A 23,055-nucleotide genomic window follows, 5' to 3' on the forward strand; every position below is an offset into this window, starting at 1 on the left:
GATAATTATTGGGCTTAGGGAGTAAAACCAACAATGATATTGATATTATCACTGTCGACTATATGAATATATAAAAGACCTGGCTGTTAAAACCTGGGCGTGCACCAGTCTGCTGGGGTTAGAGTCACGTGAGGGTGTCTTCAGGTGAAGACTGGACACACACACACACCACACTGACACATGCTGCGTTGAGCTCATGGGCCGCGTCAGTCAACGGACGATGAGCGCCCTCTGGTGGCGACTCTGCAAAGAGGCGCGCCCTCTGCTGGTTGAGGAAGAAAAAGACACTCCATGACACAAAAGGGGGAAATACCAGCCTCGTGCTCATGGCTCAGCATGTTGACTTTTAAACGGAGAAACACATATATTAGGTAGATAAATAAAAAATGTAAATTAAATTAAGAAAATAGAGAAAAGTGATGTGCGATTTTGCATTGTATGACTTTTAAGTAGTAATAAAAAAAAAGTAAATAAATAAACAGAAGACATTTACTCTCACTCGTGGCAGTTGCTCCCTCCTATTGGTGTAATATTACTGTAAATACTAATATTAATTATTCTAACGCCAGCACATAAACAGTGGAGCCAGTTGTACCTCGGGCTTAACTTAACTCAAACATACATAAACAGGGACAGAGATAAGAGTTGTTAAAACATTGATTTTTGAGCTTGAACTATTTTTCCTCTCGTGGCCAAAATGATCAAATTATCTCATGCTGCTCAGTTCTAAAAAGGTGAATGTGTTGTTTGCAACTGAACTAAAATCTGGCTTTTTGTCCATACATGCTGGTAAGCTTTGAGGACTCATCTGCACTAAAGAAAAGGCCATAATAAGGCATATAAATATGCTATATAACCTATAATGATGCCTATCCTCTGAATTGTGCATTTCATACACTTACAAAAAAAAAAACTGTCCACAATTGGTACTGATTTATTCAAACATCTGTGTTTTCATAACATTACAATGGTAAAAGAAAGAGCAACATAGAAAAATCAAACTGACAAAGAGAGAAAGAGAAAGAAAAGACTGACGTGTTTCAAGTCGAGCGTTCCGCTGTACATGACGAAAAAAAACTAAAACTACTACAGAAATGTCCCTAATCAAATCACGCAGACCTGCAGTAAACACACACACATGTCGCACATCATCATAAATTCATAAATACAGCTGTTCGCTGACCATCTAACAGTTGTCACAGCAATTCTTGATTTGTGTCAACCTGTGGGGGAACACAATTCTTTCTGGGGAACCGCCCGACACGGACCGGCTCCACTTCTACCCGTCCAGCAGCTTGAGGATGCTCTCCCTCTCCTTCAGTGCCTTCCAGGCCTGGTCCTTCTCCTTCTTGGTTGGAGTGCGTTTCTTCTGCCTGGCTGCCATGATTCGCCGAAATCCCTCCATGACCTCGTTGTCAGACACCCTGACCCTCTGCCTGAGCTCCTGCTTGCGCATCTCCTCCTTTGCCAACCTGTGAGGCGGCAGAAACACAAAAGGTTTGGCGGTCAACAGCTGATCGTGGATCAGCCTGTAAATGAAGGACGGCCCACTTTGCGCCACACGTGTATATTCATTGTTGGCCCCGCCTCCTCACCGGAGTAGCTCCTGCTTCCGGGCTCGGTTGTGACCACTCAGGGCTTTGAGCTCCGCTTGCCTCTTCTGCAGCTCTGCCAGGATCTCATCCTCGGAGTCTCCTCCTGGTCCGGGTCGCTCCTCGGAGTCCAGCAGCCCCTGGGCGACCAGCTCCTCTTTGATCCGGGCCTCTAGAGAACGCGTGTGAGGAACACTGGGAAGTGGGGGGGAGACCAACGCTATGAGACATGCAAAGTAAAAAGCTCAGGAGGGCAATTTGATGCCCCCAATAAACATTATTTGGCCGACCCAGTTCAGAGCTCTGTTGAGGACTCACAAGACTAGACTCACACCCTCAGAAATGTAGACAGGAAGCCTCAGTCAGATTAACAGTGTGACCTGTGTGTGTTTGTGTGTTTGTCGAGATAAATGGACATCACATACAGATGTTTGGAGAATACATCTACAGCCCAGCTGCAGGCCGGATGTGAAAGACTTATAGGCCTCTTTCACAAATCTGGGAATTAAGAACCGTTTAACTAAATGCAGCGAATATTAAAAACCACATCCATGAAAAAAATTAAAAAAGGCTTTGTAGACAACAATGTTTGAAACAGTTAATCTACTCAAGTGACACCCCTTTTCATCCTCATCAATTATTGTTTAATCAAATTATATATATATTTTGAAGCTTGCATGGAGGTTTAAGAATGAAGCTTACCATTGACAAAGCAGAATATTTAGTTAGACAAACACATGTTGTGAATAGATAGGATCCTTTATTATTTCCTTTTGACGTGACGATGTTTGGATCACACACTTTGATGCAGCCACCACTGGAATATAACTCTATAAATAATAGAACACGGATAATATTAGTGGAGCCAAAATCTCTATCTGCAAATGTGCAGAAAAAACAGGGTTTAAAACAGAATCTTTTTTTTTCTTCTTTTTAATGCAGCATTCAAGTGTTGACTTTGAATTTTAAATTGCAACATGAAGCTTCAAACTATTAAGAAATCAATCATCTGTGGGTGGCGGTCTTCGCTGGATGTCGAAACACAGCTTGAACGTGCGTTTGTATTATCCTACGTCGGACAACGTGGAGATCGAACCTCGACGCCTCGGGTTTCTGCACTCAAATACCTGAAAGCTTTTCCTTGGCTTCTAGGAGACGTCCCAGCGCCGTCATTAGCATCCTTCCCTGAAATGTCCGGTACGGGTGAATCCTCCATGGGGGATATAATGTTCTCCTGGAAGAAAAAGATAACGTGGTTCACAATAGGCTCATATCTCACTCATCACTCATTTGTATTGTGCACTATTGGAAGTTTTATCAGTGCATATACGCGGGGGGCCGCGGCATACCGACCTCTACGAGGGCCTGCAGCAGACGCTGGGTGAGAGGACCGAAGGGACATCCGTCCTCTGGAGATTCATGTTGGGACTCAGACTTTTTCAACAAGGAGTCCACATCTACAGCAGTCGAACATGAAGAGGAGTTTTAGAAAGGTGGCTACATGCTCGAGCAGTCTGGTTATACACGGGACCCGTGTGCAGGCTGCAGTCACCTTTTGCGTCCAGCTCCGACAGCGGACCCCCCATGAGGCTCTTCTTCTTGTCATTAGCTCGTGCTCCTTCCCTCTGCTCCTCCAGCAGATCTTCCTGAGCCCACCGCTGAGAGTAGTGTTTCCCCAGAGCTGGAATCTACCGGTGACACGGACAGTACACAAAGCTTAACACAATAAAATATGCCTGTGGGTTTTGGCGATGCCTCGAGTGACTGTAGTTGTACCATAATAATAATAATAATAATAATAATAATAATAAAAAAGGTGTTTTTTATGTCGTACTTTGAAATACTCAGCCTCATCCTCCGGGGGTTTCAGGAGCTCTTCGAGCAATCGTATCTCTTCGTTCGTGATGTCGGCACAATACGGCTCGACTGATGCCCAAAATCTGGAAAAAACAACAACAACTAATTAACACAAACAACCTTGCCAGAACAAAACTAATGTACATTACCTCGATTCCTACGACGGCACACTTGTTTGACACTAACCTCACTAGTAAGATTTTAGTCCCATATTGAACTGAGCGATATTATGAACTGTTGCTGACCTGTTGGGTGCATCGTTTTTAGGAGTGCGGGGAATGTCTTGTGGATCGTCAGTGAATTCATACTCTTGGACTTTGGGCTGCAGATTTTTGGATTTGGGCCTGCCGGGACCTGGACCTGGTGCGTGACCGCCTTTGCCGTCCAACTTCTGCTTTTTTGGTTTGTGGCGAGACGAGGCAGCCGGGTCAGGGTCTTTCCCCAGCTTCAGGAAGCGCTTGTCTCCCTTCTTGTCCTGCCAGTCTGTGAGGATCTGAGAGGCCGCACAGAGAAAGAGGGGGGGGGGGGGGGGGGGGGGGGGGGTTACAAACAGGACTGGATCACGGTCCACTGGTGGAGGCCCCTCTTTCTCTGCTTGATTATGACAAAAGTCCTAATCACGATTATCACGATCACAATTATTCAAAAGCAATTACTCATTGACTTTGGAAGCTTCTTGTATTTATAGAACTGTTTTTAAAAAAAAGAAGCTTTTTAATAGTAGATTTTCCTCAAACTTTATATATAACACTTTACTATAAAAAATATGGGCCCTGTTTTTGGCATTTTGGTTGAGCTGAATGAAACACGCCACAGTAAACACTTTTGTGCTCTAGTAAACAATTTCATGAGTGTGAAATTGTCTATGCTAGCAAGTCCCTTCCTGCAGAGAGAGAGGGCCCAATGTGTCCCTGTGGCCTTAGGGGTCAGCTTACACTTTAAGCCGGGGCCCTAGTGGTCAGCCTAAAGGGTCTGGGGGACCATCACATCACAAGCCCAGAGGAGTCTGTGGGGCCCTTAACTTCCTACAGATGCCTGAGGCTTGGAGTTTAATGTAAATTAAATTAATTAAATTAATAACGGGGGTGGGGGTCCTCCTACCTGTCTCTGCTCCTCCAGGGCCCGGAGGCGGCGACTGGCCGAGGACAGCAGCGTCTCCAGCTCCAGCTGCAGGGTGTCCAGCTCCTCAATGCCGATGCCATCGTCCTCCGAGCGGCCGAGCACGGCGGTGTAGCGGGGGCACACTTTGACGTGCTCGACGGGCTTGAAGTCGTAGTACTTGAGTGGGGGGCAGTCCTTCAGCTCGCTCATGGTGCCGTGTGGCAAACACCTGGCAGCGTCTGGGGGAACTGGTGCGAGAAGGGCCACAGTGGTGTCCAGCTGTGGTTCAGCTCTATCAATACACGCACGCGCGCGCCCAAATACACGCACACGCAGCTCCGCTTGTAGAGACCGCGAACCCGCTGGGCCCAAACCGCCCCGAATTACTCTCACGCGCAAACATCGGCGGTTGTGATTTCACGGTTTTTTAACGCAAACGTTTTAGATTGGAAGTGGAACAAATTACGAGAATTGAACGCAGCTAACGAAAAGCACTGATTGTATATCAAAGAATGTTTCGGAGGGTTGATATTTACGGTCAGCGTATGGCGGCCATGATGGAAAGAGCCATTGTGGTTACGGAGGGGTGGGGAAATGTGTGCAAATTAATACATAGCCTTTTTTTCGATAAAGTCACATTGAGAACATTATTTTATCACGCAGTACTAAACACGTCGCAGGCTCCGGTTATCTCATTATGTACACACGTTAATATAATTACTACAGCGAAGTGACTGAGCGTAATGGTTTCATCGGATCAAACCATATCGTGTCAAAAGGGGCAAACTGAATACATTTACGCTAAATCCGTCGTTCGGTTATCTAGTTGGATCACATGTGTGTTATAACGCTGTTTTTCAACATGTTTTATGTAAGAACGTGTAAAATAAATAAAAGAGTAAAACTGTCTTCTGAACCAACGGTCGCAGAGCGACACGTCTCCTGCTCAGAGACCGGAATGGTCGCGTCGGGGGGGGGGTGTTCGTTTTCCAGAAAACATACTCCGACTGGGCGGAGTGAACCGAGCGCAAACAGTGGTGCGGAGAATTCCGTCTCTTCAAAAACAAGCGCTGTGACGAAAACGAGCGCACCCTGTCTGTACTAGACGATGTAGGATTTACGGAAGAGGAGTCCCAGGCGTGGCTGAGGAACTTCCGTCTTTTACAGCACGAAAATGGTAAGTGTCTCGCGCTAAATGTACCTGTATATTTCATTATTCAGGTATTTGTCTTCGCTGACTGTGGCGACATTTAAGTCGAGACCGTGTAGTCGGCTTCGTAATGGTCGCAGACGGGGTTTCTGGTGGGCTGTGGTGAAACGAGAGGACGGGCATCCTTAGAAACGGGTTGCAGAAACTAAAGTGAGCTGTCTTTTCCTCTCGGCCGCTTTTCTCATCATTGCTCAAGTCAGCAACCCCCGGATCTCTGTCGGTAGACGAGGGGGGGTAGGATGTGTACTGGTTCGGGGCAGGCAGAGGGATGTAGGAGGGCGTACATGACCTGGATGGGCTGCAATCATCGGTCACGATTAACGCCAGAAACCCCCTTCATGTTTTAAGGACCCTCGTATCTACAGACAGTTTACTTCCGGTTGTTATGGATGAACGCGATGGGGTGTTTCTTTCTCCGACATGTAAAGGTGGGACACCTACAAGGGTGCACGAGCAGCGCCGCATACAGCACATTCTTCTGGTTCCTGATCAAACATGACCTCACCGGCTGACCCCGACCAGTCACGTCGCCCTCACTAGACCGGGAGGTTCAGTTTGCCCATTAAACCTGCTCCAGCCTCTCACTAACCAAATGCATGATCTAATGTCGATCTATATGTGCGATGTCTCCCCCCCAGACAGCGACTTTGCGCCCCTACTTAAACGCTGTGAAGGCCACCTTGCAGGCGGCCCTCTGCCTGGAGAACTTCTCCTCTCAGGTGGTGGAGCGTCACAACAAGCCGGAGGTGGAGGTCAGGTATGTCCAATGGCGTGTGTTTTGGAGTCGGCAGATGTTTCCTTCTTTCTTCTAAACATCTTGCAGCTTTGGGGGAAAGTCTGCAGCAAGTGCAGACTTGTGCAAACATGCATAGGGAAAAAAATGACACGCAAGCACGAGCAAGGTTTTGAAATTGGCCTGCGGGGACTATTTGTAGTGTTTTTGTAAAGCAATGAGAAGATTGGCCACGCAGAGTCTCCGTGAAACACGGCAATTTAAATAGTTTGCTCTGTCATGACTGGATCGCTCTGTGGTTACAGGAGCAGCAAGGAGCTGCTACTTCAACCTGTGGTGATCAGCCGTAACGACAAGGAGAAGGTTCTCATTGAGGGATCCATCAACTCTGTCAGAGTCAGCATCGCTGTCAAACAGGTGATTTTAAAAACAGCAGGGCTTTGGGGGGTGTTAAGGTTTATGAGCTATGCACATTTCTTAATTGTCTTTTACAGTCTAAAATGCATTTAAAATTAAAAAACAAAAACACTTCTTCACTGCAGGCTGATGAGATTGAGAAGATCCTTTGCCACAAGTTCATGCGCTTCATGATGATGAGAGCGGAGAACTTCTTCATTCTCAGGAGGAAACCGGTAGAGGTAAGAGAAGAGAGAGAGAGAAAGAGAGAGAGAGAGATGGCTAATCTGGGTTTTGTATAATAGAATTAAAAAATGTGAGTGACAAAAAGAGGAATCATTTAACAGGAAGACAAAAAAAAAAACAGGAACAGTGCTCATCTTATAAATCAAGCCACTGGCATAAAGTCCCTCAATACTTGACTACGATGTAATGTCACACGTTTTTTTCTTTCCTCCTTTGCACTGTGATCTCAGGGATACGATATTAGCTTCCTGATTACCAACTTCCACACGGAGCAGATGTACAAACACAAGCTGGTGGACTACGTCATCCACTTCATGGAGGAGATCGACAAGGAGATCAGCGAGATGAAACTGTCCGTTAATGCCAGGGCCCGTATCGTTGCTGAGGAATTCCTCAAGAACGTAAGAAACTTGCCCTCAGCTTTTCTCATATATATATATATATATATATATATATATATATATATATATATATATATATATATATATATATATATATATTAATTAATTTCTTTTCAGACTGACAGCTGTATGTCAAAAGACAGAAATGGTTACATGGGACACTGACATTTCTCCTCTCCACAGTTCTGATGGCAGCGTTGGTCCCACACCAGCTGGGAAGACAGTCCGAAAGGGCCAATCAGCACAAGAGTGGGAAAACTACAGGAGTCAACAGCCAATCAGAGAGGAGATGAGAGGAACATGACCAATCCGGCGAGGACACCTTTTGCACCCTTCTAGTATTTCCCTGTACTCATGGATATCAATGACTGTATATAATGAAACATGTACCCGTTTCATTTTTCAGCCACGTAGAACAAATCCCCAAATTCAAAGGCGGGTCCTTAAAAGTATTAATTAAGTTGGTAGCCATGACTGCAGGGGGCACTGAGAGCGTGCTGTGGCAAATAAACCGGCTAGTTTTTTTTTTTTTGTGTGCGCATACGCGCAAGTCTGCGTGAGCCGTCACCGTAGTTTGTTTTATTCAAATTAGTTTCCAAAATTTCTCTGTTCAAGGACGCCATGTTTACGTCGTGAAGCAAGAAGCCACCAAAAAAAAAAAACATGAAAAATAATGATGAAAGATAATAAAACTCCCTTGTTTATATCAGATCGGTCTGAGGAAGTTGTTTTTAGTCGGCACTCTTGAGACACTTACGTTTATCTCTGTGGGGAAGAGGAAGTGCTACAGAGACTGTTCACTTTAAAGCAGAAACACAACTCCGTCCGACCTCCATCAGCTGGCACCGTCACCAACACTTATTAGTATTCGTACCGTCTTTCCGGCTCCTTCTACATGTTCTAAGTAAATAACACCACCGACAATTAGTCAATGAATTCACCGCCAGAGCAACATTTTAAGATGGCTCATGTTTTGAGCACAAAATGTCATTATTATATTTGCTGGTTTAAAATATCTGCATATTTGTAGGTTTTTAGACAGTTGGGAAGACAAAACCACGTTGTAGAATATATCAACTTGGGCTCTGAGAACATGTGGTACCCATTTCTTTATTTATGCCTTTTTACAGACTCAAAAAACACATTGAGAATGTACTGGCAGGTTAATAAAAAGGGGAGATATTCAGTGCAGCCCCTAATGAATGCTTGAACCCATAATGACGGAATGGTTTACAACAAACTTCTTTAACGAACACCTCCGGGGCGAAAACTGTATTCAGATGTGTCCTTCACAAATACAAAAAGAAAACATGTTCATATTTCACTGAATGTCCGTTGATGATTTGGTATTCATAACAACGGCCCATTCTTAATTCACTAAATCCCCACAGTCAGAATAGTGAGCTTCAGTCAACAATGAAAACACCCGAAAACAACAAGACAGCAGCAAAAAGGTGTGTGTAGGTGTGTCAGTCAGAGGTGAGGAAGGAGGAGTCGGCGTCCCATCACCCAGACGGTCACCGCAGGTCAGGTGCAGATTTGGCAAAATGAACTTGACCACGAGGGGGAGAGGGGGGGTCTGGCTGCAGTCTGAGGTGAGGTCTGACAGTCAGAGGCGAGGAGGTCCGGCTGCAGTCTGAGGTGAGGGGGGACGGTCTGAGGCGAGGAGGTCCGGCTGCAGTCTGAGGTGAGGGGGGACGGTCTGAGGCGAGGAGGTCCGGCTGCAGTCTGAGGTGAGGGGGGACGGTCTGAGGCGAGGAGGTCCGGCTGCAGTCTGAGGTGAGGGGGGACGGTCTGAGGCGAAGAGGTCCGGCTGCAGTCTGAGGTGAGGGGGGACGGTCTGAGGCGAGGAGGTCCGGCTGCAGTCTGAGGTGAGGGGGGACGGTCTGAGGCGAGGAGGTCCGGCTGCAGTCTGAGGTGAGGGGGGACGGTCTGAGGCGAGGAGGTCCGGCTGCAGTCTGAGGTGAGGGGGGACGGTCTGAGGCGAGGAGGTCCGGCTGCAGTCTGAGGTGAGGGGGGACGGTCTGAGGCGAAGAGGTCCGGCTGCAGTCTGAGGTGAGGGGGGACGGTCTGCAGACAGACGAGGGGGTCCGGCTGCAGTCAGAGGCGAGGGGGTCCGGTCTGCAGTCAGAGGCGAGGGGGTCCGGTCTGCAGTCAGAGGCGAGGGGGGACGGTCTGAGGCGAGGAGGTCCGGCTGCAGTCTGAGGTGAGGGGGGACGGTCTGAGGCGAGGAGGTCCGGCTGCAGTCTGAGGTGAGGGGGGACGGTCTGAGGCGAAGAGGTCCGGCTGCAGTCTGAGGTGAGGGGGGACGGTCTGCAGACAGACGAGGGGGTCCGGCTGCAGTCAGAGGCGAGGGGGTCCGGCTGCAGTCAGAGGCGAGGGGGTCCGGTCTGCAGTCAGAGGCGAGGGGGGACAGTCTGCAGTCAGAGGCGAGGGGGTCCGGCTGCAGTCTGAGGCGAGGGGGTCCGGTCTGCAGACAGACGAGGGGGTCCGGCTGCAGTCAGAGGCGAGGGGGGACGGTCTGCAGTCAGAGGCGAGGGGGGACGGTCTGCAGTCAGAGGTGAGGGGGTCCGGTCTGCAGACAGAGGAGGGGGTCCGGCTGCAGTCTGACGAGGGGGGACGGTCTGCAAGGCGTCCCGAGTCGTACGATGGACGTTCACATTCTGGAAAGAGGAACGATTCGGTGTCAGATGCCTTTTTTCTTTTTGAATAAAAGTGCCAACACATTTACAGGGAGTTGAGAGAACTGAGCAAAGAGCAGTTTAGTTACCGTGCATCAAAACAAGTTATAAACACAATGTTGTTGTGTAACTCTGTTGTTTCTGCACTTGTGATCACGACTACAGGACTGCAGCATGGCTTTCAAGACACTTTAAACTGATGCATCCAACTCTGCCACAGGCGATTTGACTTGTTATGGATGCTTCAGGTTCCTTTTGGGCTCACAGGATTATTTTTGTTTATTTTCAGACTACCAGACCTATTTCCCCATTTCTTAGCCATTAGTGCAGCAACTCTTAAAAAAACATTTCGGCATTCCAAGATCCTCCATTTTCCTTTTAACAGCGTTAACAAGTGCCAGTGTTATTTGTATCAGCGCAGTTTGTTATCACTCTTAAGGGAGGCTGTGTGTGTGTGTGTGTGTGTGTGTGTGTGTGTGTGTGTGTGTGTGTGTGTGTGTGTGTGAGTGTGTGAGTGTGTGTGTGAGTGTCACAGTGGGCATTGTTCAGGGTGATGAATGGCAGCACTTTCTCATGCATCCCAGTGGAGGCTTTCCCCATTCATTCATATGCAGAGTGGGCAGGAAGGGCAACGCGTGTGTGATCGTACGAACAGGAAGGAAGTCGTCTGCCACTTCTGAGGATTAGGAGTAAGAAAAATGCAGCTCAGCAGTCTAGAGATATTTTATCTTAAGATATACCTTTTGAAGTAAATAATTTAACCCATGATCCTAACTTTCAGACATTAAGAGAGGAATGCCATTTTCAATGTCAGGTTCTCTAAAATGATGCACAAGGGTGGGATGAGGATTCATGATATAGTTAAGTTGAGTTTATTTAGAAACATAACAGAAATATTTCCTCTTGTTATAACTGTAAGATTCTTCACATTGTTGAACCAAAACAATGAATGGACCTTCATTACAGTGTTAAACATCCTAAAACGAGAGGCAAACTGCAATAGAGGACATTTGATAAGAAAATAAACAAGAGCTGATTTGTTTATGTGCAAAATATAAAAAAGGCACAACTTTTGTTTTGCGATGAGCAACGCTGTCAAGCTAAGATTAGAGTGTCCAGAAATATGAATCGAGATGACAAGTTAACATTGTTAAGTCAGTTCAACAAGCAAAATCTAGAAGAAAACAAAACTAAATCACAACAACAAAAAGATGCTTGATTCCATTGCTTCACAATTGGGATCTCAGAAACCCTTCATCGGCTTTTCATTCATTCTCCAAAAATGGGAGAACGCGCTCGAGACACAAGATCCGTGTCAAAATTAGAAACTGGATTCCAGTCAATTACCATCATCATCATGTCTTAAAATACCAGTGGAGCAAAAAGAGAAGGTCGGAACAGTGGCGGGTGATTCAATCAAAAGGAAGACTAGAAGCTGCCGAGTTTGCCAGGTACAGTGTGCGTAAAGGAGGATGGGGGCGGGGCTACTGCCTCATTGGTGAGCTGGCACTGTGAGCAAAGCCTCCTCGGACATCCGCGACACTTCTACGTTCTGTTCCATAGGAAAAGAAACACACAGAGGGAGGTATGAAAACACAGGGGCGGACACACACACACACACACACACACACACACACACACACACACACACACACACACACACACACACACACACACACACACACACACACACACACACACACACACACACACACACACACACACACACACACACACACACACACACACACACACACACACACACACACACACACACACACGTCTGTCGTGCAAGTCAAGAAGACTTTTAGACAAAGCGTATTGATTTTCTAAGCTTTGCATCATCTTACATTTCTCCTATAAAATTTTTTTTTTTTAAAAGTACGAACATTCACCGTCATAAAACTGCCAAAAGCCAACATTAGTACTATGACGTGTATATTTCACTGAGACTCTAACGGGATCCACACGCAGAGGCGTGAAAACGCGGCTGGTTAGAAGCAAGAGGATCATTAGGCTGCGAATGACGCAGAGCGAAGAATTTGCCCGACGGCGAGTTGCGAAAGCCAATCAGCGTTGAGGAGCGGCAGTCACACGGACGTAGACGTTGAAATTCACCGAGCTGCGTGAGCCTACGGGTGATGCTATGAACCCAAACACCCGGGGGTTGGATGTTCCGCTTTTGGTGTGAACGCAGCATTGGTCATCGTCGTCGTCCGAATGGATCAGAATTCACGCACGGATCCGTGACACAAATCGGCTCTGAGCTCATCACGATCTCACACCGCTGATATAAAAAACAACAACAACAACAAAGCCAAGAGAGGGAACTGCGGCGGGGGTGAAATATCACATGATGTTCAGCACCAACTGGTCTTTACCAAGTCTGGTCCCAACTGCCAAGTCGGTCTTCATAACAGACTTTTGCGGTGGTTGGACCAACTGAACTTAAACCGAGTCTTAACTACGTCGCTGTTAACTCCCTCATGGAGGACGGTAGAAAAGGAAATCTCATCGAGATACAACGATTAATAAAGCTGCAGCGGTTAAAGCCGGCACAAGGACATAATGGGGCTCTCAGTCGTTCTGGAAACCAAAACTAACCGAATGTACTTCTGATGAGGTGTATGTCGCTCATCATTGTGTATCTTATTGTTAACACATTAATCTTAACCTAGCTGGCCACGAGGCGATAAATCATTGTTCCGATGTGGATTTTGCGCCTGCTCCGGCAGAAGATTTAGACCCGGTCCTAGCGAGAAGGCGGCCTAAGCCCAGATGGTGCAACCGGTGAAACCATTAGGCCGGGCTTCCAACGACAAGTTATGAACCACATAAATCCATTTGTGAACCATCTTCACTTTCACAAAGTGTCTCAGTGTGTGTGTGTTTAACAAGATACCCACCTCTGGCCTTTCTCTGTGTGTGTTGACTGCATCCACGTTTAAGCTGATGGACTCCACTTTACAGCCTGAGCATGCAGACAGAATATTTGTTTGCATTAGTTCAGTTGGAAGAAAAGTGCTTGCTTTCCCCCCCCCACACACCTCTTTCTGTTCATTAGAAATAGAAATAGATTTATCTTGTGCAACGTGTGCCAATAGGAGACCCGTCTTACCGTAGGCCACGGGCGTTAGCTTCAGCACAGTGTGCAGCGGGCACTTCAGGTAGGGCAGCTCCTCTGTGTGAAGACAAGCAAAGAACTGTCATTCCTGAACATCACTTCCAGACGCCGCTTCTTTTGATCCCTCATGTTGGATCTTCAAGAGGATTACGTTTATGGCCGGGACGGGAAGGAGAAGATATTGCTTGAGTTAACATAACACGTCCGTTACTGCAAGTGCAATGAAATCTTTGCCAGTAGAAAGAGTCATTTTTCAAAATGCCTGTTCAACAAGCAGACATTTGTTACGTCCGCCGTGTCCCATTAATCACTGGCGTCTTCTAGCCACGGAGCGCTAACTCTAATTAGTGCTAATTATGGTACAAGCTAATCCGCATTAGCAGCGATAGCGGGAGGAAAGGGATCAGGATGAAGGATGGTGACAGATTTCTGGCGACTGTCCTTTTTTTGGGGGGAGATTTTGATGTCTGCTCGAGACAAATATAAATATAAAATACATTTAAAAACTGTTCTAATTTTGCTCATTTTCTTAATAATATCTATTTAATAAAAATTATTTCATACAAATAAAAAACAGATGATATCTATAAAAGTATAGGACCACAGAATTATGAATAAAATGCAAACGATGGCCACCCATCGCTTTGAAATACACCATTTACAATGTAGTATGCAGAATGAAAAAACAATGATATTTTAAGTATTAAACCACTCCCTTAGTAAATGCCCTTTTCCATCAACTTACTACTACTACTACTACTACTACTAGTACTAGTACTAGTACTAGTACTAGTACTTAGGGAATTTCTGTGTCTGATTTAACGGGCGCTGCCTTCGGGGGTTCAGTTCGGTCGGAGGACTGACCTGCTGTCTTGTCCAAGAAATAGGCCAACAGGCAGCGCATGACGGCCTGGTGGCAGACGACCAGCACGTTCTCTTGCCGCTCCAGCTCCATGATGACGGGCTCCAACCGCTGCACCAGGTCCTCGTACGACTGCGTCGGAAGAGATGGGAGACCAGGCAAAGCACGATTTAAAAATCACAGAATCATCGTTATGAGCTAAAGACAGCTCTGTCTACATCCATTTATGTTCTACTGCAGAAGAGAACACCAACACCTTTCCAAATGAACGAATAAAAACGCAGGAAGTTGTAAAACTGTAAATTAAAACTTCAACACAATCCCTTTTCTTCTCAGTGTGCTGCGTAATCAATCTCTTAAGCAGATTGACCTTTCAGCCGGTGGAAAGATCCATATAGGCCGTCTAGACCGACAGCAGCTTTAACAAGATTCTCCAAAGCCCTGTCCGCCTGGGCTGCCAGCTAATGCCCATATCCATCTTCCTGTGCTGGGTTAATGGAGAGGTAATGGGATGGACTTAAGGTGGGAACAGACCAGCGGGCAGCACAGTAAACAACCTGGCCACACATTTAGCCGCGGGCACACACACTAATGTGAAGTCTTTGTTTACTGTAATCTGGTGTTTAGCCAAATCAGGCTGCTTGTCCAAGTTGAGGCTCATTAGCAGCGAGTGAGTGGCCAGACGCCATGTGGACACAGTTTTAATGTGTTTGTCGGGACATTTGAGTCTATGAGAGAGAGAGAGAGAGAGAGAGTGTGTGAGAGTGTGTGAGCGTGTGTGTGTGTGGGTTCTACTTTTCACAAAAGGGAGGACAGACTCCAAAAGTTCAACAGAGACACTGTCCACGAGCATGCTGCTTCAATGTTAAAATACAAAAACACACACACCTCACACAACACGCCGTCATTAGACACTTCAAGTGGAATACACTGACCTCTCCTTTTGGGTACCGATAGCGGTATTTGTCCTGATCCCTCAGAGCGAACTCCAGAGGATAGTGGTCCTGGATCTCCTCATACATCATCTCCTCACACACGCCCTGAAATGGCACCACAGATGACACTCTGTTAACATCGCACCACATGCAAGCGGATGGCTGTGGACGCCGAGCAGTCGGGAACGCGGTACTCACGGCATCGATCTCGTTCAGGACCTTCCACTGTTCGTAGGGCACACAGAGAGCCTCAGCTGTCTGGATGGTTCTCTTCATCTGACTGGTCCACACCTTCAGGTCGCTGATGCCCTGAGCCTGGATGAACTGGCTCAGCTTCTTCGCAAACTTCGTGGAGAAGAAAAATAGAATAAAATGTTAGCGCCTCTGTGAAAAAAAAAAAAACAACTGACGACATACTGATGAAAAAGTCGGATATACCTCTTTTCCTCCCGCCGTGAGGCCGGAGTCTCCACCGATTTGACCGTTGACGTTGAGCTCGCTCTCACCGTGGCGGCACAGGTAGATGGAGCGCGGCGTGATATGAATGTTCATGAGGTAGTAGACTATCCGGCTCTGGATGTGGTCCAACACCCTGTTGACCAAGTAGCGCTGACCCACGTCCATGATTTTAATGAAGGAGAGATCCCTGAGAGGAGAACACAGATGCGTTACGCCTCCTGTTTGACACAGACTGAGCCGACCCAGTGGACAGTTTGAGAAGCGCAGCATAATTAGTCAATTCTGAAAACATTTTCCCTGATCTGTCCCTTTTTTGCTTTTTCTTAATTCAATTTTTTTTTTTTTTATTAAGCATGAGAAAAGCTTCATGTCGATTACATTTCTCAAGTGACGGCAGCATTGTTCTGGTGAAATAACCAGAGTATATTTGACAATGCTAATATGCTAAGCTACTTGTACCCATATCCTCCCACTGCCAGGACATCCTCACTAAAACACACTCTCCTCACCAGCTCTACCCCTCACCTGTCCAGGACTTCATCCAGCGGCTCGTAGGAGTTTTCGTAACACTTGATCCTTTTCATGAAATCTTCCGCCGCTTCCTCCGTGTTACAGTTGGTGTAGTCGGGGGAACCCAGCTTCACTTGCTGAACGGAGAAACAGCGGTAAGGAGAGCGTACGACTTGGGACGGAAGTTCATTTTCTCTAGGAGATAAAAGTTTAAAATGTGAACTCCTTCACTTACCACGATGTTCTCCTGTATGACATCTGGGTCTTCACACACTGACTCCACGAAGAACACCTGAGAGAAAAGGAGAAGGGACAAGTCAAGCATAGAAATAGGAGCAGGATGTATGGCTGGATAGCTAGCTGGCTAGCCTGCTACAAAAAGGTCCTGCTCCGTTGATGTAAAAACGGGAACATCCGTTCTCCTCCTCCTGTACTTCTAGGACGCCAACTAATGCTGCATGTCCTCCCACCACCGTTACCTTGAAGCCATTCTGCTCTGCAAACTGGATGATGGTTTCCCGTCTTTCTCTGGTGGTGTTCGTTGCATCAAAAACCTGTTTAACATAGACACACTTCTTTTTTTTTAGCATTGCACACCACGATTGACCTGCTTGATCCGTCTAAACCAAAAACAGCATTTAGCATTTGACCCACCGCCACTTGGCCTGCGTCTTCTGTGAGATACTGTCGCACGTCGTTCAGCGCTGCCGAGGCACACTGACTGTAAAGAGCAAAGATAACGCATGTTTAAAAAGGTCACATGGTTGGTGGGTGAATACATGTTTAAAAAGGCAGTCCTAGGTCTCTTACCGTCTAATCTTTAACCCCTCCTCGTTGTCTGGACTGAAGAACTCAAAGGACTTGTAGATCTTCACAAACTCTCTCCTGTACTGCCCAACATTGAACTCTAAGGGAAAGACGGAGGCAAGGACACGTGAAACACCTCCTAAATCCTTTCTCTAGAGATACGTCTGCTAAAAACTATTCATTCAAGTCCAAGAAGGCGTACCTCTGGTGGGCACCCCGATCCAGTTGAGGTAGCGGGTGAGTTTCTTGGAGATGTAAGTCTTCCCCCTGGCAGGAAGGCCCACTGTCACAATCAGGGTGGGACAGTTGGTCATACACACTGCAATGAGAGATGGAGAGGGGAAAGAAAGCTTTAAGTCATGCGCTCGTTGCACGTTATGCAACGGAGGATGCAAAAGTGATTTTAGTGTAAATGGTGTAACGCCCCAGAACAAGCTCACGGTCGACATTAACCTAATTATTAAATTGTCCACATTGATATGGGTGCGTAATCCCGTGCTATCCGCCACATAGACAAAGTCACATCACAGCGAGCAAAGGTCACGGCGGGTTGTGAAACGCTGCGCTTCAACTCCTCCAGACGTCTGGGGACAGCAGCTCTGGTTTCCACACTGGGATGACTGAGTCAAAGGGCGACGCAGTTTTCACGGGTGCCACTTCACATTTCCTCGGAAGACAATGTCCATGTTTTAACATTCCTTGTCTGTAAAAGTATGGGATGGGATGGGGGACGGAGATTAAACTAACTATTAAAGGAGGCCACTGCAGTCTGTCCTGGTGCATGCACTTACACATCCATGTTGTGTTATTGACTTTACCAAAAAAACTTCTTCACTCCCATTTACCCACCACGAGCTCGGGACTTGAATGCAATGTCAGTTGTTTTTCTCAAGTCAGTCCACAGTGAGGAGACACCGACCACACGGGCAGATCCAACGCACCAGCACACCCACAGAGGGGGGGGGGGGGACTCGCTCACGTGTAGCGGGGATACGTTTCCTGTTCCATCCACAGCTGGTCGGTGGACTTGGCACAATGAGGTGGACACCTCGCGCATCGGTCCTCTCTCTCTCTCCCCCTCGGTGCGAGCAGCCTTCGTCGGGGCGAGTCCTTACGTAACGTCCCCCCCCCCCCCGAGAGCACTGTAACGTTAGCTAGCGTGAGACGGCGGGTTTAACGTTAGATACACGGTTAGCGTGACTTAGTTTAACACCGCGCTTCCGGGACACACGCGCAAACAACAAACCTCAGGAGGAAAGAACCGGTAGATATCCATTCAACAAGCTACCGGTGAAACGATGCTAGCGAGTGACGCCACGTCGTCGCACGCACCTTTTCTTTGAGAAATGTGCTTTTCGGGAAGGCCATTTTTACACGGCATCCAGATCTTCTTCAGGGGGTTCTGGGTGAGTTCCCTCGGTTTTAACGGCGTCGTGTCCTCCATTCCGTCTGGCGGTGAGGAGGAGGAGGCCGCTGCGGGAACACGGGGCCTTTTCCCCTGATGCTGCTCTGAATGCGACCGGTGTTTCATCCGCGCTGCTCTGGCGGTGGTGATGGAGACGAACCGGGTTGCGCGCGCACGCGCTGTCTGTCTCTCTCGCTCTTTAGAGCTGTGACGTCACGTGCTCCGTCAACGGGTCGCCGTAATGACCATAATACCGGCGCAGCGCGTTTTCTATTTTCACCGTAAGCGACACGATGCTTTAGACTTTTGTGTTTGTTTTAGTTACTGATGCGACTTTTAATAGAAACAACTTTCACAAAATAGGTTTCAGACATCTGTGTCTAATAAAACTAATGATGTATGCATGCAGTGAAAAGGGTCTACTGTCATAAGTTAGTTAGACAATTAATTATTCTATTAGCCACTTGGGGCTGCAGGACATACATACATAAAAACAGTTAAAACGTTTTTAAAATTGCATTATTGGTGTATACTTTAAGGGTCTGTTTCTGGTCCTCTAAAGATAGGATTTGACTCAAATATTTATATTGATAATTTGCTTCATTGTCTATAGCGTTTCCACAGATCAGCCATCACTAAGTGACAAATGTTTTAAACAGTATTCTATCTATTTTTATCCAGGGCGCATTAAAGGTAATCCCAACAAGCATGAGCTGACAGTGGCCACGAGATGGCAGCATTGCTCTCCTTCTTTCTCTGTCTGTGTGTTTTTGACCTAGAATTGTGTATAAATCACAGCTGTAATGCAATCCAGCTCAACAGCCCTGCGACCAAATTCCTATAGATGTAATGGTTATGAGTTTCAGATTGTGTTGGGGGGGGGGGGGGGTGCCAGAGTCCACTCACTCTGCTATCGCATGCAGATACAGCCACACTTACACAAGTGTCAACACAAACTGAACACTTACAGACCTTACAAAGACAGGACTTTGGGGTGTTGTGCTGGATGTAATGGATGTGCAGATGTGCCTGTCCTGGACTATCTGATGCACTGATTATATTAAGCTTTAGTCAATCTTTAGAGCAACAGGGTCTGTGACCTAAATATGGTAAGATGGAAGGTTTTCTAATTAAATAGCTCTCAAATTCCCTTACTGCGAGTATATAGACTATAATACATGTCAGGTTCATCAGGTCCACGCATAAATGGCACATTAACTCGTGCTGTGGATATATTGTTAGCTCTTTCGGGCAGTGTATTAAAAAAACATACAAACTGTGGCACATAGCCTATATATTTGTCAGATGCAAACACCTTGGTCAGGCAACATGTATTATTTTATGAAGCTTATCTTGCATAAAGCGTGTGTGTGTAAACAGCAGCAGGCAGTCGTCCGCATGCGCACTGCGCGGGTGTGTGTGTGTGTGTGTGTGTGTGTGGGGGGGGGGGGGGGGGGGGGGGGCGGAGTAATGTCACCTAGTTTTCTAACGTAGTGTCTCGCATACTTTACACTGTAATGAACAGGAAACAGCTCGGCGAGCTCCACTCCGACACAGCAGCTGCCAAGCAGGCTCTGATGGCTGCAGCAGCTAGCCCCATATACGCTGGACAAGTCATTCCCCAATATAGTTTGTTAACATACATACACACACACACGCACACACACACACACACACACACGCACACACACACACACACATTCACACGATGTCGCACTCGAGAGCTTCGGCTCAAGAAACAACATAAAAGACCAAAAGATTATATATATATATATTGTAATCAAAGCAGCCTAGTGCGAGCTGCACACTCACAACAATCACAAGTGCACAAAACGTTGACCCCATCACGATCAGTGTATGGCAAATAAACATATTAATAAAAACATTTCGATCTTTTTTTTTGTTTATTTGTTTGTTTGTTTGTTTCGGCAGCAGCTCCAACAACATCCGCCTGTCGCTTCGCCATCCGCGGTAATAAAAGCAAAGCCCGTCGCTCGTTGTCGTGATGTGGGGTAAAGGTCCCGACGGGGACAGGGCGCCAGCGCACCGGCAGCGCACCGGGGCTCCGCGACCCTCTGTCATCCGGTTTAAAGATGCACCATTTAAACACCCTCCACCACGCACGGGGTTCCACTGGAGCCTTCAAAGCGACGCGTCTTACCCGACATGTCCTGTCTCTGCGGGGGCTTGGTGCAGCTGGAGCAGCCTCTCATCGTGGGCTGTCGGTCGGATGGAGCGCAGCGCCTGGCGGTCTGTGTACGTGCACGTCCGACAGCAGCCTGCTGAGCGCTCCTCTCTCACTGATGCGCACTGTGCAGCGCGCATGCACACACACACACACACATATACGCACACGCACACAGCCTACCTGCCTCCTCCACCCCACCCACCCACCACTTGACTGCTGAGCAATGTCCCACGTGCCCTGACAGGGCTGAAGTTGCTCCATTTCTTGACACGTATGGTTCAGTCTTGGACTCTATATGCATTGCTGGAAACATTATACAGCCTACAGGCTATAGGGTCACGCAGCGAAAGGCACACCCCGGGCTCTGCTGTAGTTGTACCACAATATAAATCCACCCATTTTGAAAAAGTGTATGTGTAGGAATACAAAAGGAAGAGTTTAAAAGTCGTCCAGCAGCAGTGTAACTGGTAGAGCTTGTTTTGCCAGTAAAAGTATTCCCTGCACATCAAAGGTGACCGCGTCCGTCTTTGGGTCATAAATAAGCAGAACCCAGAGAGTCCTTGATGTCAAATTGAAAGGAACTCTCTGATTGATCTGAGGTTTCTTAAACTTGGATTGCATTACTGTGCATCCCTTTGTTTTTGAGAACCCCCCCAAATCCACGACGGGCGCAGCCTCACAAATTGGTTGTTGAATAGTGTGCAATTAGGGCGTGGCAGGAGAACACAATGACATTTCAACACAACAGATATGTGGCGAAGGTTAGTTGGAAGAACATGAAAAGGCATACGGCACAGGTACGAGTTAGTGATGGGGGACAACAAGAGACCTGCGGATGTTGTGAGTGAGCTTCAGGGGTTCATGGCTCAGATGGGACGTTGTGTTCAATGTTCATCAATAAAGATGTGCTGAAGACGTTAAAGGAGGAATGATGGGGGGGGGGGGGGAGTCATGATACCCTTAACAGCAGCCTGTGACAGTGGTGCCACTTATTGTCAAGCACAAGGCCTTTAACTGCACATCTGTGGATGCACACACACACACACACACACACATACACACACAAGCACACATTTAAAACAGAGGAGAGAAAGAAATCAGGGAGATCGCTGAGTTCTTCGCACCATGGAGGCCATGAAACATGAAACATAAAGAAAGGGGACGAATGGCTCTCCGACAGTTTTAGACCACTTGGACTGAGCATGACAGAGACTGAGTTGACTCTCTGACCTTCAGCGCATTCCTTGCCAAAAGGCAAAGTGATCTAAACCCCCACTCCACCTACACACCGACACACTCCCCCTGCACGCCACACACCCGAGCTTCAGGCAGCAGGCCCTCACACTGGCGTACCAGTCAGACTTGTCTCGCTGGGCTTTAACTTTAAGTTTAGCGTAAGATAACTTATTACAGATAGCCTGGTGCAGCTGTACAAGTTGGGTGGTAGCTAACACCATTTGCCTTCTTTGGGTGACTTTTTGCAATTTGTTCATAAATCTTCTGTAAATATAACATTCCCATAAAGAAATGACCTGACATGCATGTAATAATCCATAATCTGCGCTACACAGTTTTTGGAGAGACATGGTGTTTTTTATCAGGAGGTACTGTGTCTGAATGAAGCCAATGTTAAAATATGTAAATATAATATTAATCAATTGAATCCCCAAAATAATAATAATGAAAGCATGAATCTAACTAAAGTATTTAAGACCTAGCCTTATGTCTCTCTTATGAATGCTGCTGAAAAAAGCTGAGCCGTGACCGAACCGACCTGTCGACCCCTGACCTAATAAGAGCTGTCGTATTCAGGTTTCTCCATGAGCCACTGTCAAGGGCGCTGGAGGGGGTGATCAGTGACTTGTTGTGAGAGGTAACGCAAGTATGTAGTGCAAGAAACACTATTATGTCAACACCGTAATGATGCAACAAATGCATGCGGTTATTATGACTGCGTTTCCCTCTACGAGGTGGCTGACTAACACAGGAAAAGTACTTACGACTGCCTCCTTATAAGGAAGTATGCCACTTGCAAAACACTGTAAAATTCCACCAAAAAACACAGTCTTGTTTCCGGAGATCTTTTCTACCCAAAGACACGGAGCACCAAACAACAGCTGAGGGCGCGTGCTCTATTTAGGCCACATCTAATAATGGCCGACATCCTGTATTTACGGCAGGGAAGCCAAGTTTTTTTGTTTTTTTTATATGATAAGCTTCCCATAACCCATCACCTAAATACTGCAGGAGGGGGGGGGGGGGACCATGTGATCAAAGTGGGTGAGAGGTACTCAACATATAATCTAAACTTAATATTGTTGACCTTTTCCAGTCGAGCACCAGGTCAGATAGCGGCGTTCCAAATAACCACCGTGGCTATTTATAGCGGCCTCACAAAGCCTGAAAGGCACGAATACAAAAGCAATAGTTCTAAGGTCCCCGGGAAAGAAAACACACGTCCCGCCACATGAAGCTTTGCTTTATAAAGTTTTTTTTATTTACAACCGTATGAAACATATCCAATCTCGACACGGAGTGGATGTACCTG

At 46.9% G+C, this 23,055-nt stretch overlaps 3 protein-coding genes across 5 annotated transcripts; 1 reads left to right on the forward strand and 2 right to left on the reverse strand.

Moving 5' to 3' along the window:
- Positions 1-918: 918 nt before the first annotated feature.
- Positions 919-5,283, reverse strand: tada3l (transcriptional adaptor 3 (NGG1 homolog, yeast)-like). The gene is made up of 8 exons (XM_034533477.1): positions 4,551-5,283; positions 3,695-3,942; positions 3,427-3,532; positions 3,145-3,280; positions 2,946-3,049; positions 2,720-2,826; positions 1,596-1,787; positions 919-1,472 (listed from the first exon to the last, which is right to left on the reverse strand). Exons 1-8 carry the CDS (start codon positions 4,758-4,760, stop codon positions 1,280-1,282), a joined length of 1,296 nt encoding a protein of 431 aa, XP_034389368.1. The 5' UTR covers positions 4,761-5,283; the 3' UTR covers positions 919-1,279.
- Positions 5,284-5,563: 280 nt separating this feature from the next.
- Positions 5,564-8,207, forward strand: LOC117731253 (actin-related protein 2/3 complex subunit 4-like). Its single transcript, XM_034533478.1, has 6 exons — positions 5,564-5,727; positions 6,399-6,517; positions 6,799-6,910; positions 7,036-7,131; positions 7,366-7,536; positions 7,720-8,207. The coding sequence occupies exons 1-6, from the start codon at positions 5,725-5,727 to the stop codon at positions 7,723-7,725; spliced, it is 507 nt and encodes a 168-aa protein (XP_034389369.1). The 5' UTR covers positions 5,564-5,724; the 3' UTR covers positions 7,726-8,207.
- A 423-nt stretch (positions 8,208-8,630) lies between these two features.
- Positions 8,631-20,698, reverse strand: LOC117731251 (6-phosphofructo-2-kinase/fructose-2,6-bisphosphatase 4-like). 3 transcript variants are annotated; one of them, XM_034533475.1, is made up of 14 exons: positions 20,481-20,698; positions 17,117-17,233; positions 16,918-17,014; positions 16,762-16,828; positions 16,587-16,661; positions 16,343-16,399; positions 16,123-16,244; positions 15,577-15,784; positions 15,337-15,483; positions 15,139-15,243; positions 14,206-14,335; positions 13,336-13,398; positions 13,124-13,188; positions 8,631-10,199 (listed from the first exon to the last, which is right to left on the reverse strand). In XM_034533475.1, exons 1-14 carry the CDS (start codon positions 20,530-20,532, stop codon positions 9,960-9,962), a joined length of 1,545 nt encoding a protein of 514 aa, XP_034389366.1. In that variant the 5' UTR covers positions 20,533-20,698; the 3' UTR covers positions 8,631-9,959. The 3 variants fall into 3 exon arrangements, with proteins under 3 accessions (XP_034389366.1, XP_034389365.1, XP_034389367.1); XM_034533474.1 differs by lacking the exon at positions 20,481-20,698 and adding an exon at positions 18,247-18,492; XM_034533476.1 differs by lacking the exons at positions 8,631-10,199; positions 20,481-20,698 and adding exons at positions 11,067-11,769; positions 18,247-18,499.
- Positions 20,699-23,055: the final 2,357 nt, after the last annotated feature.

This window comes from Cyclopterus lumpus, chromosome 5 (assembly GCF_009769545.1).
Source record: "Cyclopterus lumpus isolate fCycLum1 chromosome 5, fCycLum1.pri, whole genome shotgun sequence".
Lineage (NCBI taxonomy): Eukaryota > Metazoa > Chordata > Actinopteri > Perciformes > Cyclopteridae > Cyclopterus > Cyclopterus lumpus.